This window comes from Aspergillus pseudoviridinutans (assembly GCF_018340605.1).
Source record: "Aspergillus pseudoviridinutans IFM 55266 DNA, scaffold_2, whole genome shotgun sequence".
NCBI lineage: Eukaryota > Fungi > Ascomycota > Eurotiomycetes > Eurotiales > Aspergillaceae > Aspergillus > Aspergillus pseudoviridinutans.
Window position 1 is genome coordinate 776,105 of NW_025091282.1, and position 18,178 is coordinate 794,282.

Here is an 18,178-nt window from a genome sequence, read left to right on the forward strand (position 1 = left end):
CCAGCTCCACCGGCGGTGTGTGCCGCATCTACGGAGTCAATGGAGTTGTCTTGTGCTCAACTCAGCTTAAGTTTGGTACGAAATTCCTTGAGAGGATAGGCTCAAGTGGGGAGGAAAAACAAACTTTGGAAGGACACCGATCAAGCTGAGGACCGTGGGGTGTGCTGCTACCTGCTGAACCACGGTTTGTCTTATCTTGCTGGGCAATCTGTTCATTTTCCTGATATGGACGACCTGCTTCTTTTTAGGCAGGTGTCAACAAAAACATGTCGTGAACGGACATTCGGCATTTGAAATTTTATACAATTCGGTTGTCAAGTTTGGCGTCGCAAGGGTCAAGGGTGTAAGCAAAAGGATACATTTAGTCCAGTCCACACACTAATAATGTGTAGCATGGGCTCCACGTGGTGTTCGCATAGCGTAGTCTGTCGCGACTCGCGAGTTGACCATTCGCGCAAAGGCTTACGATCCTTGCTAGCCTAAACTAAACTAAATGTACACACGTCCTGTCCACGGACGTCATGTCTTTTTAGGTGAACGGTCGGTTCGTACGGTGGATATCGGTTCGCCTGTTGTCCGGTGCTAAAGGCCGACGACTACTTTGTTTGTCCAGCTCCGAGGATAGCATGACTGCCCACTCTCGGTTGGCATGTACCTACTCTGGATGGTAGTGGTTTTTGCGCTGCGAACCTTGAGGTCGTACTGCTTGGCAATCCATAGGCCATGTTCATGCAAGCTCAGCAGACTGGATTCGCTAAGCTGCAGGGGCAAGGATACAGAGTAGATCGGGCAAGGCGCACGGCCACTGTGCCTGTTCGCCGGTTACACCGAAGTGGGTTTATTTCGTAGAAGACTCTGTTAGTTGCGAACTGCAGGTCCTGACAAATACGCGATTGTTGCAATTGACGGTTACTCCATATGCGAGTGGTTATCGCCAACTATTCTGTTGGGGGATGCCGAAACGAGGAGTCTCGCGTCATGACGCAGTTCTACGCTACGCTTGTATCCAGCAGGGTAGTCTACGGAGTAAAGGAATATATTATGAATTTCTGGACAAAAGCACAATACACGTGACTTGAACAGTGCCCCGCACGTTGCGTGATGATGGAAGATCATGATGTCGATACTTGAGAGACAAGACATTGCACCTGGCTATGGTTATGAGTCTCAGCAGCTTTTTCTCACGGTAAGTGCTGCCGTGTGCTTCTCCCCACCGATATGTGGACTCTAACACGTCGTTTATGGTTCCTAAGTCCAGAGGCATAGTTCGTCACGGAGCTTGCACTTTGAACAGCCAAGTGATAAGCAAGAGATCGGCCACTATTGTTTACAAACAAACTTTGCCTTGATTTATTCGTCGTACTCCCGTGTGGTTTTCAGCAAATCTCGGCTCTAAAGTTCCTACCTAGCACCGTTGCAACTTGCAACATGTCGGGGGAACTTTCTCCCTCGTTCTTGGGCTTGGAGGGCCTTCATGTCTTCATCACCGGTGCTGGTGGGGGCATTGGACAACGAGCTGTTCAGGAATTCCTAGGTAGGTGTAGATCGCATTGCATTGCCGTTTCATCCCGTACCTGCTACGTAAGCTAGAGATCGACAAAGCTGAATGTACGCTGCGTCGCAACTTTCGCCAGCGAGACTGCGACCGTTTCTGTAATGCGCATTGGCTAGGACTGGTCGATGAATTAACTGCGTAAATGTGGTGATGTTGGGACTACATTGCCAGACCTGCTAATCGTGTCTGAATGCAGACCAAGGATGCAAGGTAACAGCATATGACCTCCGTCCCTTCGAAGTCCCAGACACCATTGGCGAGAGTTATGCCCGACTCAACATCCAGCGCGGCGACATCTCCGACGAAGAATCCATCAGATCCGGCATCGCACTCGCCGTCAAGCGATTCGGGCCCATCAACATCCTTATTGCCAACGCCGGCATCACAGATGAAAGTCACGATTATCCCATCTGGGAGCTCCCGCTGGAGACATGGGAGAAGACGTATAGCGTCAACGTCCGCGGCACGTTCCTCACCATCAAGCACTTCCTGCGCGCGGCGCGGACCGCACAGCAGACACTGGGCAAGGAACTGGATAATCTGGCCATTGTCGTGACGGGAAGCGAGACTGGGGTCTTCGGGCAGGAGGGCCATGCCGAGTACGCGTCCGGCAAAGCTGGTCTCCAGTATGGACTAGTGAAGAGTGTGAAGAATGAGATTGTCCGGCTCAACAGCAGGGCGAGAATCAACGCCGTTGCGCCGGGATGKGTGGACACACCCATGATCGAAGGCCGACTGGATGATCCAAAGGAACTGTGGGCCGAAGCCCAAGCAACGTATGTTTCTGCCCATCAGCCTGGAAGACCGTCGCTGATGGAATCATAGCGTCCCCCTCAAGAAGATCGCAAAACCGGAAGATGTCGCACGTACCATGGCGTTTCTGGCGTCGCACCGCGCAGCAGGCCATATCACGGGACAATGCCTCAGCGTCGACGGAGKCATGGAAGGCCGCCTCCTCTGGAAGGAGAGCAATCCATCAAACCCGAACCCCCAAACCCAGACAACAAGCCTGGCCCAAATCCCATCCATCCCGCGCACACTACCACCACCAAAACGCAACAAGATCCGCGTCGCAGTATCCATCGACCTGGACGCCGTCTCCGGCTGGCTAGGAACAGGCCACCACCCAGACAACATCCTCGCCGACTACTCCTCCGGCTTCTTCGCCGCCAAAGTCGGCGTCCCGCGGCTGCTCCGCATGCTCGCGAAACTCAACATCGCAGACCGCTGCACCTGGTTCATCCCGGGCCACTCAGCAGAGAGCTTCCCGGACGAGGTCGCGCAGGTCGTCGCCTCAGGCGCCGAGATCGGGCTGCACGGATACGCGCACGAAGGCGCCTACCAGATGACCGTGCAGCAGGAGCGCGACGTCCTGGTCAAGTGCATGGACATCGCGACTAAGCTCACAGGCAAGAAACCCGCCGGCTACCGCGCGCCGCTCTACCAGCTCCGCGAGTCCACGCTGGATCTCCTCGAGGAATTCGGATTTGAATACGGTGCGCCCTTGCCCCCTTCACTACAAATAAGTACTAAGTACTAAGTACTAATTCTTATTATAGATGCATCACTAACAGACCACGACTGCCACCCCTTCTTCGCCCCCCGCCGTCCCCCTCTCCAACCCATCGACTTCTCCCAGCCCGCCTCCACCTGGATGTACCCGATCCCACGGGAGCCGGGGGCGAAGTCAGACCGCCGCCCGCTCGTCTGCGTCCCCTGCAACTGGTACATGGAGGACATGACGCCGATGCAGTTCCTCCCGCACACGCCCAACTCGCACGGGTACACGGATGTGCGGGTCATCGAGAATCTGTGGCGGGATCGGTTCCTGTGGATTCGCGAGAATGAGGAGGAGCCGATCTTCCCTGTGCTGATGCATCCGGATACGAGTGGCATGGCGCATGTCATTGGGATGGTGGAGCGGTTGTTGGGCTGGGTGCAGGGGTGGGGGGATGAGGTGGAGTTTTGTCAGACGGGGGAGATTGCGAGGTGGTTTCGGGAGAGGGAGATGAAGAAAGCTTAGATTATGGTTTGGTAGACTACGAGGAACGTATTTTGCAGACATATGAAATACTTATAATTATCGTGATATCACTATGTACTAGTCTGTAGACCGTCATGCATGTAGACAAAACCCTATAACGCCCGATAAATGACCAAAAAAAACCAAAAATCAAGTCGTAGCTCATCACTCGTTTGTCCTGAATCCAAAAAAAAAGGCTTTTACTCGTAGAGATCCATGTCACCGCTTCCATCCTCGATCTCAGCCAGCACATCATCCTCATCCACCATTTCCTCATCGTCCTCCACTTCAACCTCGTGGTTCGGCAGCACGTCAATGCGTCCCTCGCGCATGACCACCCGGGCGACCTCGCCGTCTTGGATACTTCCACGCAGGATGAGAACGGCGAGCTTGTTGAGGACCTCGCGCTCGATGATCCGCGACAGAGGACGGGCACCGTACGCTGGGGAGTACCCTGCTTCGCCGAGGTAGTCTTTGACTTCCTCCGTGCATTGGATGGTGACGTTGCGGTTGTTTTGCTCGAGACGGCGCTGCACCTCGCTAAGGCGCAGGTCGACGATCTTGCGGATCTCCTTCCTGGTGAGCCGGTTGAAGATGACGATGCTGGAGATACGGTTCAGGAACTCGGGCAGGAAGTAGTCGCGGAGCGCGCCCATGACCAGCTCGCGGGTCTGAGGGTCAATGCGACCGTCCTTGGTGGTCGGGCGCGCGAGGAACTCGGCTCCCAGGTTGGAGGTCATGACGACAATGCAGTTCTTGGCGTCGACGATTCTACCCTGGCCGTCGGTGATCCGACCGTCGTCCATGAGCTGCAGGAGAACAGTGAGTACCTCCTTGGCTGCCTTTTCGACTTCGTCGAACAGAAGGATGGAGAAGGGGCGACGGCGCAGACTCTCGGTCAGCTGACCGCCAGCGTCGTGTCCGACGTAGCCGGGAGGAGCACCGATCATCCGGCTCAGCGAGTGCCGCTCCTGGTACTCGGACATGTCGAACCGGATCATGGMCTTGGGGTCGTCGAAGAGGAACTCAGCAAGCGCCTTGGTCAAGAGAGTCTTACCGGTACCGGAGGGACCGCAGAAGAGGAAGCTTGGAGGCGAGTTGGGGTTGCTGAGACCGGACCGCTGTAGCCGGATGGCATTGGAGACCGAAGTCACGGCCTCCTTCTGGCCCACAACGATCTTGCCAAGGTACTTCTCCATGTGCAACAACTTGTCCTTCTCGGTGGTCTTGAGTCTGGTGACAGGAATACCAGTCCAACGGGCGACAATCTCGTTGATCTGATCGGGCCCGACGGCATCGGCAAGCAGGGCCTCGCCACTATCGCCATGCCGAGCACGACGCTCCTCGTCCGCCTTGATGCGGTCGGCCTCGAGTCGCTCGATCAAGGCCTTGGTTTCGGGAATGGCGTAATACTCCAGATCGGCAGCCGTCTGAGTGTCGCCGGACCGCTCCGCTTCGTCTCTCTTGACCTTGAGCGAGTCGAGCTTGATCTTAGCGTCTTGGATCGACCTGCTGCGCTGCTTCTCGCTTTCGTACTTCTCCCGCAAGGGCCGCAATTCTTCCGTCACATTGGCTGCTTCTTGCTTGGCAGCTTCCAACCGGGCCTTGGACGCATCGTCCTTCTCCCGCTCCAGAGCATGAATTTCAATCTGCAGCTGGCGGAGCCTTCTCTCGAGGTTGTCTAGGGCCTCGGGCTCCGACTCGCGGGTCACTCTGACGGCGGCAGCCGCCTCGTCGATGAGATCAACGGCCGAGTCGGGGAGTCGACGAGCAGTGAGGTATCGGGCAGCCAGTTCGGCCGCGGCAACGATGGCACCGTCGAGAATGTTGACACCATGGTGTACTTCGTACTTCTCCTTCAGACCACGGAGGATGGAGATGGTTTCGGAGACGGAAGGTTCCTTGACCAGAACCTGTTGGAATCGTCGTTCGAAGGCTTGGTCTTTTTCAATGTACTTGCGGTATTCGCCGAGTGTGGTTGCACCGATACAATGCAACTGACCACGAGCGAGCATGGGCTTCAGCAGATTGGCGGCATCCATACCTCCCTCGCCGCTAGAGCCTGCACCCATGAGGAGATGAATCTCGTCGACGAACAAGACGATCGTGTCCTTGGATTCTTCAATCTCCTTGAGAACGCCTTTCATCCTCTCTTCGAACTCACCCCGGTACTTGCTACCAGCGACCAACGAGCCGACGTCGAGGGAAAGGAGTCTGCACTGGGCCAGGTTGGCCGGAACATCGGCGTTCACGATACGACGAGCCAGACCTTCGACAATGGTGGTCTTACCGACACCGGGCTCACCGATCAGCACCGGGTTGTTCTTGGTCCGTCGACTGAGGATCCGGATGACTCGACGGATCTCCTCCTCACGACCAATGACGGGGTCGATCTTGCCCTCTCTGGCCAGAGCAGTCATGTCAATGGTGAACTTCTTGAGGTTCTCATTCTCGCTCTCGGCGTCGGCGGTCTTGGAGTCTACCCGCCGTGTACCACGGATCTGTTGTACCGCTGTATCGATCAGCTTGACATTGGGGATATTCGCATCCGCCAGTGCCCGCTGCACCTGAGAATCTTGAACGACCGAGAGGATGAGGTGGTCAATGGCAACGTAGCTGTCCTTTTGCGTCTTGGACAGCTCGGTCGAAGAACGAATGACTTTGGCGAGGGCGGGTGAGACGCTCACGGTATCGGGAGGGGGATCTTGACTCGGTAACCGGACAAGTAACTTCATGAGGGAACGCTCGAGGAGCTGAGGGTCGCCATGAGCGCGCTCGACGACCTGGCGGAAGAGAGGGGCGGTGGAAGAGTCGTGAGAGGGATGGGAGGCAACTTGTTGATCTTTCGAGTCATCTGGTTGAGGACTGAGGAGAGCATGAGCAAGGTGAATAGGGAGGATCTGAGAATGGGCGTATTGCTCGGCCAGATGGCTCGAGTCCAATAAGGCCTTATTAGCTCTGTCTGTGAATTGAGCACCGTTCATTGTGAAACGGAATTAAGTGTCAGGTAACAAACAACAATAATAATGTTGATGTGAGGGTATCTATAGCACAAAAAGAAGAGAAGGAGAGAGCGTGCGCAGACAAGAGGGAGCTAGATATAGCTGGAGTTGGGTATCGCCAGCCTATTCATCGCATCGTCGAGAACCGTCTCTCTCCGCCATGACGACACCATTAGCTTCCACCGCCTTCCAGAACAATCGCTTTGTAGTCACGTGACAACGACTGCCATAATCGGCACATTTACTCTGTACTGAAAGTAACTGTAAGGTAGTTAATACTGTCCAATACTCATGCAGCTGAATCCTGAGTTTCTTTTGCTTGTTCGTCATTATTATCCCACGAGCGAGGTTACTAAATCAAATTATATAAGAGTATACCATCGCACCTGTCGGTACCACTGACTACAGCTGTCAGATGTGCCCATTGGTTGAAGTGGAGCCAGCATTGAGGATGCCTTGTTGCCTTTCTGCCTTATTGCCTTGCTCTGGACCAATCACAATCGCGTCCTTCCACACACTCAATATGGATATTAAGGTATCAATGCGATCTTACCGAGCGATCAGACCGTTTCTGCCACTGCTGTTCAACTTAATCTGGCTGGACGAGGGATAGAAGCTGAAAAAGTGACGGAAAACGCCCGAAACTGTGTTCAGTGTCGAGTCAGCCCATTAGAGCAGAGAGGATGATTCACCCCACGTTTTGCCTACATTATACGCAGAGCAGCGAGGATCATAGGGCAGCTATCATTTGGTCAACCTGATCAACGAGGGTTACTTTAGGAATACGTGGGATCGATACTCCATAGTCCATAATTATCGTGGTATACCACTATAGCTTCACTCTTTCAGTCTCACCACCACATACCCAACCATGACGTCAAAGCGGCATTCTTTCTGGTCCATCTCCCAACAGACAGATACTGACCGGATATTCTCTATTTGCACTATTCTCAGCTAACTCAGGGCAAAACAGGGATGTTCTTCTGTTTCCGACCAACGAACAGTGATGCTGGAGTTCTAGGTACTCGGTCTCTCAGAGCTAACGCACACTAATTGGTAGGTACAGAAACCGTCTCGTTTCTCAAACGACTGCGGACATGTTCTCCCCCACTTTTTTCGGCTTGATTTGTTGTGCAGGAAGCCCCTCGTTGCCGGCCGTGGTTCAGGAACTGCATAATCCACAACTTGGTCAGGCCTCGGAATTGTTCCTTCTGACATACGTAGGAGGCGGCGAATCAAGGTAGATGATTCAAGAAAATTGAATGAGAATCTTTGATGGCATGGAGCGAAAAGTGTAGATCTCAATCTGTTCAAATTTTCATTATGTAGAGGGGTAGGCGGATATCAAACCCTTAGGTACATACATTACCTTAGGATTGAATCAGATATTCCTGGTGGAATGACTTGTATCGATCATACAATATTAATCACACGCCGTGACGGAAGATATCTCTGAAGTAGCTTTAGCCCAGTGGGTTTGATCCAGCAAATAATAATTGTAGTTTTAAGCAGCATCTCTAGTTCCTCAAAGGCAGACCTTCTTATCTCGGACGGGCTGTAGGAAAACGTGGTTCAACGTCCAGACGATCTCCATCTTGTCCATTCCTATTACTATTATTATTATCCCAATTGACTTGGTTATCCACTGAACTAATAGGGATTTACTTTTTCCGATTCAAAAAAGAAACGAAACTCGACTTCCCCTCATTCTATCATATCTCTCTGCATATAAAAGCTTGCGCATCTTCCCCTGGTCACTCCCGCTTCTTCCTTGTCTGAAGCATTCTTCGCCGTCCTGATTTGACCCATCTGATCGTCGGATAGGATTATCGTTGACGCTTCTCTTCTTCTTTTGATTGTCCCTGCTGTCTCGATACAGTATACGATTTGAAAAGGAAAAGACAGGAGTTCAACCCAGTAGACTTCTAAGCCGGTGGTGAAACTCCCTGGTTGAAGTAATACTCGGCTCATAACTACAAACTGCTACCTTGGTTGTCATTTCGACTCCATTTGACATCTGCTCATCAGAAATGTCGCAGAGACCGATTTTTGTTGCTACCCATCCTCGAGCATGTTCCACGGCTTTTGAAAGAGTACTACCCGCCTTGCTACTCCTTGCATTACAAAAGTCTAGACGGGCAAGTCACTGACCATTTTATCATAGGTCTTTATGACTCGCCGTGATTCTATACAATGTATCCATGAGCCCTTTGGGGATGCCTTTTACTATGGTCCCGAGAGGCTCAGCGCCAGATTCGCCGATGATGAACAGGCCCGTCTGGACAGCGGATTCAGCGAGTCGACCTTCAAGACGGTGCTGGATAGAATCGAGCGTGAAACTGCCGAGAATGAGGTCCGACCCTAGTCTTTTTTTCCTTTTTGTTTTTCCCTTTTGTCCTCTGATTTCCTCTATTCTACCTCATTCTCTCGTAATCTCCCGGCCATTCCGCCATGATGAAAGCCATGGCCGTATCCGGGAGAAAACCTACACTTACCTCGGTTCTATCCAATCTCCTGTAAAACGCTCCGTCAAGACGTTGACCGCGGATTTTGGGTTCAATGATTCCTGTGCACAGACCGAAATCACAAGGCGTCAGTCTTTCGCAACGATACTTACCTGAAACAGGGAAAGAGAGTCTTCATCAAGGACATTATCCACTACCTTCTTCCTCCCAACGGCAAGCCTGCCAGCATCGCCCCTTCACTCCAGAGGATCAAGCGCGGCGTAGGCACCGATGGACACACCACCGGTGAAGAAACCGGCGTGGCCAACGGCCACGTCGACCAGGGCAGCAACGGCGTGGACCAGACCGGTCAGAACGGTCATTCAAAGTCCCGGACCGGCGAGCCCTACCCGTACGACACGGAGCCCGAACCAGGCAATCCCACCGTGATGCCCAAGGAGCTCCTGTCGCGCTTCCACTTTGCCTTCCTCATCCGCGACCCGCACTTCAGTGTCCCCTCCTACTACCGCTGCACCATCCCGCCCCTGGACGACATCACCGGCTTCTACACCTACGATCCCCTCGAAGCCGGCTACGACGAGCTCCGCCGCGTCTTCGACTACCTGCGCCGCGAGGGCCTGGTCGGCCCGCACATCGCCACTCGCGAACAGGACGCCAACGAGCTCACCGACAACCAGAAACCGCAGCCCGTTGTCCGCGGGCTCGGCGCGGGCCACGAGTCGCCCGCTGAGATCTGCGTCGTCGACGCAGACGAGATGCTCGAGAAGCCCGTCGCCATGATCGAGGCGTTCTGCCGCAGTGTCGGACTCGATTATGATCCCTCCATGCTGTCCTGGGACACCGACGCGGATCACCAGATTGCGCGGGACGCGTTCGAGAAATGGCGCGGCTTCCACAACGATGCGATCGAGTCGAAGGGCCTGATGGCGAAGAAACCTGTAAGCCTCTCCCCCTTTCCTCCTTTTCTATAAAAAGAATAAGAAGAAACTGACCTTATCAGCACCCTCCCAAATCCGAAGAAAAATACGACGCCGAATGGCGCGAAAAGTACGGGCCCGAAGCCGCGGCTCGCATCCGCGAGGCCGTCGACCGCAACATGCCGGATTACCTGTACCTGAAGCAATTCGCCATGAAAGTGTAGGCTTGCGCTCATGCGTGAGAAGGAAAAGTGGGTAAATTGCAAATGAGGAGGACTTAAGCAGTATTTAAGGTTGGCACTTGACATGCCCCTGTGACGATCCATGTTCCCATGACGATGCCAACGACGATGATGAGATCTTAGCTCTGATGACGCCATTTTCGGGTTACTCCGTACTACGTACTCCACGAAGTGTTTCTAGTTGTGTTTCTGATTCTGATTCGTCTGTTTGTTTGAATGCGTCTGTGATGTCTTTGAGTGTAGGGAGATTGTCACACTGAGGGTCCACCCTTGTCAGGGTCATAGTCATAGCGATAGCCGTGTTAGGATATTGCAATATTCCGTAATGATCTAACCCGACTTATTGTCACTAGGATCAGTAGACAAGACCGATACCATACAAATATGCCACTGGTACAGGCTGAAAGGCTTGACTTCGTTCATCATACAGTACTATCTATCTCCATTGACCCAGTATTTCCCAGGTCATCAAATGAACGCACATGCCGTATATCGAAATCACAGAGTCAGAATATAACATATATGCCAATGCCAACTGCCACAAAAATGCCACAGATCCAATCCCTCAAACAGCACTGTAACCGCCCCTCGACCCGCTCCCTTGGAGCGTATTGATAACCCGTCGCAGCCAGTCCTGGAAAATGTACGGGATGTCACGGAGGGTGTCGCCGTGCGGGAGGAGGTCCCAACCACGGGCACCGTAGCGGTTGTAGTTGAGCCAGGAGCCGAAAATAAGGTAGGCAGCGGTGCAGAGGAAGAAACTGTAGAGGATTATGTTAGTCTTAGCCTCAATGTGACTGATTCGGGGGAAACGTACATGATGATCAACCAGGTGAAGAACCCCCAATGGCTTGACCCGTCGCCCTTCCTGTCGCGGACATAATTGTCACACGCATAGCGCGTCCGCCACTTCAGCTTCAACTCGTACGAATCGTCCTCCGCGGGCCCGAAACTTTCGAACTGCAGGCTGCGCGAGGGATCCGACCCGTCCTTCGGGTCTGTCTTCTCCTTGTCTTTGTCCTTGTCCTTGTCGCCTTCATCCTCCCGCACCACCAACCGCCGGCGCGTCTCCTCCTCCTCGCTCGATTCATTCTCCGCAGAAGCCAACCCCTCCAGACCCGACCGGTCGGGATCACACTGGAACTCAATCACCGCCCGGGCATTCTTCTTCTTGTCCTTGTCGAAGTACTCGCCCCCCGCCAATTTCAGCAGGAGCCCTTCCTGACCGTCTCCCTTGAGCCGCGTGACCTCGGGGTCTTTGGTGCCGTGACCCAGGGGGTCCAGTCCGGCAATGGGGAAGGCATGGCCGAACTCGTCCTCGCCGTCAACGGCGTACTTGTACTGGAATCCACAGACTAGAACAACAGTCAGCACATCATTCAATTTTATCTGACTCAAAATATCCAACGGGCCACGCACTATTCTTTGAAGTCCCGCACTTCAGGTCCCCCCGGATCGAGGCCTTGCCGAGTGTCTTGCAGATGTTCAGCACGTAGGTCGTATTCACGATGTAGTCCTCCGTCTTGTCGACATGGTAGATCGTGTGGACGCCGCGCAAGTCGTAGAGATCATATTTTTTCCCCTCTGCGATGATATTTTGGCAGTCGAATCCTCCTGACGCCGAGGCTAGACCGGTCAAGAGGGCGGAGGAGAGGAGCAACGATGAGGAGAGGCTCGAGTGTATTCGCATCGTGGGAGGATGTCACGAGGGTGCAAGGGAAGGGCAGTGCGTAGCGTGTCACACAATCGACGAGGCCGTTTATTATCAGTCTCGGTTTCTTCAATTTCAGCGAGAGCACAAGGATGATATTGTTGCTCGAACGAACGGTGACGCCGGTCTTGAAGGCAGAGTGCGAGGTCACGGACCACTGAGTCCGAAACGCAATTTGGACCGGTTGTCTCGATTATAGGATGGAAAATGTGTGCTTATGATGCAGTATACTGGAGAAATGATATATTTGGACAAAAATCGAGACAAATCGGGGTAAAGGGTGAAACAGAGGATAAATTGCTGTGCTGGCTGGATGGACAGACTGAGATGGATGCGGATTACTCGTGCTGCATTTGGGGATTTGTTTCTCCGGATTGCGATCGTTGCAGGACAGCTCGTATCACCTCCTTTCAACAGCACTCAGGTACGAATGAAGTATGACTGATTCTCAACAAGTTGGAGGACTTTTATGCCCTCGTAGCAGGCATTCGGCGGCTATTCTATCCAGCTCTAAATGATCCTTCTTGCTGAGGAGAGATGACAGGGAGCTGCTGATGATGTCACCCGACCGCTGTCATCCCGTTGTGTCGATATTCTCTACCTCTCTACCTCTCTACCTTATCTTGGCGAGAATACTAGAGAAGCCCGTATGTCGGTCTTGTAAAACTGCTGCCTCCTAGATGTAGCTACCGATGTTTCATCTCTATGGCTTTGAGGCTACGAGTGGACTACACTACGGAGAACTCCAACTATGGGTGACGGTGGAAAGACCATGGTTATGCGTGGCTTTTGATTTAGAAGCTTGGCCTCTCCACGTTGCGTATCGCTGCGACGCTGCCTTACACAGTCGCATTTAACTATATCCAATTCGCTGCGTCTGGGGCTGGTTCGACGTATTTTACTGCCTCGATGATATGGCGAAACTTCCAGTATGTCTCGGTTGGATCAAAGACTTTGATTTGTTTTAAGGAGCACCTGCTGTCTTGGGTTCAGCATTTCAGTCTTCCATTCGGGTGCTTTCAGACTTGGAATATCAGAGTCCTTTTCATCTTTGTTGAGTTCATCGAGTTCCTCGTCGCCAGTGACCTTCTTGTGGGTAGTTCCTCGTGTCGTTATTGCTGTGCTGTTTTGATCACCCCTGGCCTTTTTCGACTTTGATTGTCCGTTCGCTGCTGGGCCTTGCTCTTTAGAGCGACCCCCTCATCTAGATCATCCGTTAGGTTGCTCCTGGAAGAGGCTTTCTCAGGTTCGGCCTAGAGCACATTATCTTGGTGTTTTATTCCCATGATCGCTGTCCCACCATATGCCTTATTGATGTATAATGGTGTGTGCATCTTGCACAGCCAGCCTTTTAAAGCCCATATGATCCTGTCCATTATCTCATCACTGAAGTTCTTGCCAAAAAAGACCCCCTCTGTGGTCGCAGATTGATGTTCTTGACATTAAAGTGAAAGCATGCCAGGTGATCCGCAGCATCCCAGTTGTCTTTCTTGGGCTGTGGCATGCTGTACTTTAGGACACTGTGACGACTCGCCACTCAGTATCTGGTTCTGAATGTCGCCAATCCCTTTGCCTCGCTCCTTCGTCTGCTCCTGACTCAAGTAATCATCCCAGAGTTCTGCTCACCAGGGCCTCCCCATTTCCGAAGGAAGTCATTCGAGCCATTCATTGTCCTCGAGTTTGAGTACCCTGTCTTCCTTCTTAGTGCTTTCCACTTTCTTTGCTTTGGGGCCTGTGTCCTTCTGTTTAGTATCAGGTATGTCTATGAGGTTAAAATCAAATTGTGGGTTGTCATCTGCTGCGTCGCTTGTGGCTGAAGTTGGAAAAGGGTTTCTGGCAGATGGGGAGATGGAGATGAGAAGAGAAGACGGAGATGGCGAGTTGAGAAGTGGAAGATGAGGCTATATATATAATCATGCTTGATATTTGATATTCAATACTTTCAATGAGCAGAGTGAATAGAGTCAAGGTTGGTGAATAGTAAGAATGAACTGAGACAATAGTAAGAGAATAATGATACATTCCTAACCATTATTTTTTCTCTCACTTTTGTTCACCTTACCTTAAGCTAGAAAATCTACATCTCCAGATTGGCAAAACAAATATAGATATATGGAAATACTCCATGACTACAATAGACGAAACCCAGAGTAGGCAAGTATATGGTACCACTGAGTGCATCCAAGACGACCATATCTGCCCCGCACGGACCACACCCACCACAATCAAATCACAACCTCCAAATCCGACCAAGAATTACCCCAAGCCCATAAAGACCACCACCACAAAGCTTGAGCCTCCCACCTAAAGGCTAAAGCCATCAACAAAAATGATGAATCACCGCATGGTACGCCTTAGATAATCCTACCCCCACCGCATCCCCAGCCGTAGAAGCCAAACCTGACGCTCCCCTAGCTCAGCAAAGAAGACGAAGCCACAGCTGGCAGCGAAGAAAACGAAGTCCGGCGCGAGGACCAAKAAAAGATCAACCGGTTCAGCCGTCTTCATCAGCGCGAGTCTGTGCTCGAGGAGCAGCTTAAGGCGAAGCAGGTACGTTCACGCTCATCCCCCGATTCTGGCTGACTGGCTGCGGTCATTGTGTCAAAATGAATGAATGCTGATGCTACGTAAACAGAAAGATAAGGAAGATCTAGAGGAGATTTCGACCGAGCTCGAATTGGCGGATGAGGATGAGTTAGTTCCGTATGTATTCCCTTTTGTGCTTTGCTTTGCTTTGCTTTGCTTTTAATTCTATGTACACCGTCAGGCTGGGTTTTGTTGACGCATAGCAGGTACAAGATCGGCGACGCCTTCTTCCAGCTGCCGCTGGCAGATGCGCAGACTCTTCTGGCTTCGTCCACTGAGCAGATTGATTCGGAGGTGTCCAAGCTGGAGGAGTCTTTGGGAGATGTACGCGAGGAGTTGCAGCAGCTCAAGGTTGCGCTGTACGCGCGGTTTGGACGGAGTATCAATCTGGAGACGTAGATTTCTCTCTTCTTCTACTGGCTCTTCCCTTTTCAATGAGATAATCCGCTTTTGGTCCGCACCAATGATGAACAGATCCGTCAACCGTTATGACCCGGTTGATGGTATAATTCTATGGCTGTCACTATCTGCATAGATATTAGGATATTGTACTGTATGTATACATAGGCAAACATATAAGCAGAAATCTGTCGTAAACCATTATCTCGTCTCGTATGTGGCCCAAACCCTCAATCCAGTCTTTGTGCTGGTGAAGATAATAGAAATGCACCGATAAAACCTATTCGCAAGTAGATTGCTGCGCCGGGGGTGCGTGCCTCGCTCCTGCTGTCGCGGAGCGACTGATCGGGAAGAGAGTGTGTAGGTTAAGACCGAGCTTGAATTCGTTGGCGACGCTTCACCAGACCTTGCCGTAGGATGCAAGGGTGCTCTCATGGCCTTCCTGACAAGCACTGACAAGCAGTCTTGTCACGAATCAGATGATGCTCGCAATCGTCATCCGTGCCTGAACCGAGTTCATTTCTTTTGGCGCTGGTGCTGGCTCTGCAACTCCCCCTGTAGGCTCCGTTTTGAGAAGTGCCGGTTCGCTTGGTTTCGCGGCCAGCGGAACACCCCGCCGCTCGTACTCTTGCTGTTGCTGCTGCTTCTCCTTCACTAGATATTCAACCGTCCGCTCGACCCAGTCCCAGCCCTCCCAAACGATGTCTGAACCTTCACCGTTAGGCCAATCATTCCGGGTGCCAGTGTGGGTGAGCGATACTGGGCTGTCATATTTTGGGGACATGACCTCTAGCTGAGAACCGGCCTCACTGCCTTCCCATATCCAGCTGCCGTCACTGGTTCCCTGCATGTCACCGGACACATACGCCATCATTTCTTCATCCCGCTCCAGATTGGCTGCATCACCCCGGCGCAACCTCTCCAGCAGGCATTTAAGGAAAAAAGCGATGTACCGTCCACAGGCTGCGTTGACGGTGCGCGAATCCCCAACCACGGCGCTGACCTGAACGCACACCAATGCCGCAGCAAATTCCTGACGAAACAAAAGCAAAAGCACACAACGCCAGATATGTGTACACAGCATCGTCCCGGCAGATGATGCGAACAATGGTCGCCAGTCATCGTTCCCTGTACTCGAAGCATAGCGCATGCAACGGGAAAGAAGATGGGCAGTATCTTTTGCGATTGAGATGCTGTGATCCAAAGCCGCCGATCGGACCTCGGGGGAGCAAAAGGGAGATATGTTATGGCGGTGAAGAATAAGGCGGGCGTTTTGAAGATAGCCAATCGGGGCAAGAGAGCGCGGATCGAGAGGTAAATCGGACTTCGGATGGTATTGGGGAGGAAAGGTTGCAAGGCAAGCGCTAAAGTGTCGCTCAAAGGTTTCAAGGGTTCCGATGGAAATGGTGTAGCTTCGTAAGGTCCGAGTCAACTGGCCAATGGAGCGGACGACATGGATGGTGGCTAAAAGTGGAGTGGTCTGCTGGCCTTCAGGCACGCAAGCACCCTCTGCGATGTATTGCTCGTCAAACGGACAAGGGAGATCAACGTCACAATCTTGGTCGTTGATCAAAACCGGCTTCCCCATCTCCAGCGCAAGAAGTCTAGAGAATAATGAGCATCGTTGCATGTAAAATAAATCAATTCCAAAGACAAACCTGTCCCACGCGTACATCCCCCACCACACACGTCTTCTCATTTCCCTCTCGACGACTGGCCACGGACCGGATTCAATATGGAGGCCTAACTCCTGCGCAATCCTCACTGCAGATCCAATCCATACCCAGCTCGCTGATTTCGAATTGACTTCGTAAAGGAATATACTGACCAAGAGGGCACATCTGGCTTGATCAAGTGTGAAGTGATCTTGCCAGACATCAACGACCCCGCAAGAGATTTTGATAAACTCCTTCCCCTCCTCTTCTCTATTCCGGTCTAACGTGTGCAGAGACCCGCAGGCAAACACACCGAAGAGAACCGCGGCCCATTCCCGAGGAACTCCTAGAAGGGATCCGTTGCGGTATACATTCTCGAATTCAACCATGAAGCTGGGCCAGTGGATGATTGGTAGAACACAATGGATGCACGAATAATATTGTCCAAGGAGGTGATTCGCGACTTCTTTCGGGGGGAGTCGAGGTGGATCGGCAGTCAAAAGCGACTTGGGGCCGGGCTGACGATACGGCCTGGGTACCTTGAGAATCCCTCGTCCGTAGTTTCGCAAATTGGCTCGAGCCTCGCTGAGATCCTGCAACACCGGCGCTTTTGGTCTTCGGGAGGGACGATACCCGACGTCAGGCAGCTTCAACTGGGGTAGTCCAGTGCCATCGATTTCCAAATCCATGAGATTATCCGACCTCAACATACCCGCTCGCAGTTGCTGAAGTTGCTGTTTGGTCGACGAAAGTTGTTTTTCCAGATCCTGCACTTGTCTACTTGCATGTTAGAATCACACGACCTTTCCGGACGGAAGAATCGTCGTAGCCACGAACTTGATAGAAGACATGCGTCTATTTGTTTCCTTGGTGAACTGGCATCGCACTTTCCGGTTGGTGCACTCCGTACAGCTCGTCGATTCTGACGCATCACACTAGACAAGACAAGGTCAATGAATCCATAGTCATTGAAGTTGTACAGACAGTGATTACCTTGACTTTCCGCTCGCGACAAGCATCGCAGCTCGGATCCTTCCGCCTTTGGCGATACGCTCTTTTCTGATGTAGATGACCCTGTTGATGGTGACTATGATGATGGTGTTGCTGCGGCGGTGGTGCCTGCTGCTGCCCCACTGCAGATGCAGGCGGAGGAAGAGTTGAGCCCCCCGATACAGATCCATTGAGTGAAGAGACGTCCGAACGAATTGGAGGAACTTCGGCGGGAGAACCGCTAGACTCATAGGAACGAGTGTATGTCGAAGTTGTCGAGGGTGGTTGCCCCAGAGGCTGTAACAGCTGAGCCATTCTCAGTCCGCTGCCGGGCCTGCTCGGCGGAGCGGAACCTAACCCCGCGGAGGTTCCCTGTGGGAAAGGACCAGAAGGAGAGGTCACTGACTGTACTGGGGGTAAGTCATAACGACCACTCTGATGGTTTGGGCTAGCAGGAGAGCGGTAATAATGCGTCTGCATGGTTCCTGAATCGCAACATGAAAAGCCAGTTCATCAGGGGAGATGGTGCGGCGTCTTCCTCGAAAAGCGTGTCTCGTCGACGTTCAAAGTGGCGTCAGTTGGGTTTGACTTGGCTGCACAGAGGGACAGACTGGTGATGGAAAGCTTATAGAG

General features: G+C 52.4%; 6 protein-coding genes across 6 annotated transcripts; 3 read left to right on the plus strand and 3 right to left on the minus strand.

Moving 5' to 3' along the window:
- Positions 1 to 1,428: 1,428 nt before the first annotated feature.
- On the plus strand, positions 1,429 to 3,578 carry Asppvi_002327 (bifunctional 3-oxoacyl-ACP reductase/polysaccharide deacetylase family protein; the record flags this gene model as incomplete). The annotated part of the gene is made up of 4 exons (XM_043298316.1): positions 1,429 to 1,534; positions 1,752 to 2,331; positions 2,381 to 3,051; positions 3,115 to 3,578. 4 exons carry the CDS (start codon positions 1,429 to 1,431, stop codon positions 3,576 to 3,578), a joined length of 1,821 nt encoding a protein of 606 aa, XP_043154251.1.
- A 200-nt stretch (positions 3,579 to 3,778) lies between these two features.
- Positions 3,779 to 6,562, minus strand: Asppvi_002328 (ATP-dependent Clp protease ATP-binding subunit; the record flags this gene model as incomplete). Its single annotated transcript, XM_043298317.1, has 1 exon — positions 3,779 to 6,562. One exon carries the CDS (start codon positions 6,560 to 6,562, stop codon positions 3,779 to 3,781), a length of 2,784 nt encoding a protein of 927 aa, XP_043154252.1.
- Positions 6,563 to 8,610: 2,048 nt separating this feature from the next.
- Positions 8,611 to 10,186, plus strand: Asppvi_002329 (uncharacterized protein; the record flags this gene model as incomplete). The annotated part of the gene is made up of 4 exons (XM_043298318.1): positions 8,611 to 8,673; positions 8,745 to 8,933; positions 9,207 to 9,983; positions 10,046 to 10,186. 4 exons carry the CDS (start codon positions 8,611 to 8,613, stop codon positions 10,184 to 10,186), a joined length of 1,170 nt encoding a protein of 389 aa, XP_043154253.1.
- A 583-nt stretch (positions 10,187 to 10,769) lies between these two features.
- On the minus strand, positions 10,770 to 11,894 carry Asppvi_002330 (autophagy-related protein 27; the record flags this gene model as incomplete). Its single annotated transcript, XM_043298319.1, has 3 exons — positions 10,770 to 10,965; positions 11,022 to 11,559; positions 11,624 to 11,894. 3 exons carry the CDS (start codon positions 11,892 to 11,894, stop codon positions 10,770 to 10,772), a joined length of 1,005 nt encoding a protein of 334 aa, XP_043154254.1.
- Positions 11,895 to 14,244: 2,350 nt separating this feature from the next.
- Positions 14,245 to 14,900, plus strand: Asppvi_002331 (tubulin-binding prefolding complex subunit GIM3; the record flags this gene model as incomplete). The annotated part of the gene is made up of 4 exons (XM_043298320.1): positions 14,245 to 14,262; positions 14,331 to 14,465; positions 14,551 to 14,618; positions 14,708 to 14,900. The coding sequence occupies 4 exons, from the start codon at positions 14,245 to 14,247 to the stop codon at positions 14,898 to 14,900; spliced, it is 414 nt and encodes a 137-aa protein (XP_043154255.1).
- Positions 14,901 to 15,375: 475 nt separating this feature from the next.
- Positions 15,376 to 18,025, minus strand: Asppvi_002332 (transcription factor domain-containing protein; the record flags this gene model as incomplete). Its single annotated transcript, XM_043298321.1, has 4 exons — positions 15,376 to 16,504; positions 16,559 to 17,332; positions 17,393 to 17,490; positions 17,549 to 18,025. The coding sequence occupies 4 exons, from the start codon at positions 18,023 to 18,025 to the stop codon at positions 15,376 to 15,378; spliced, it is 2,478 nt and encodes an 825-aa protein (XP_043154256.1).
- Between the last annotated feature and the right edge of the window lie 153 nt (positions 18,026 to 18,178).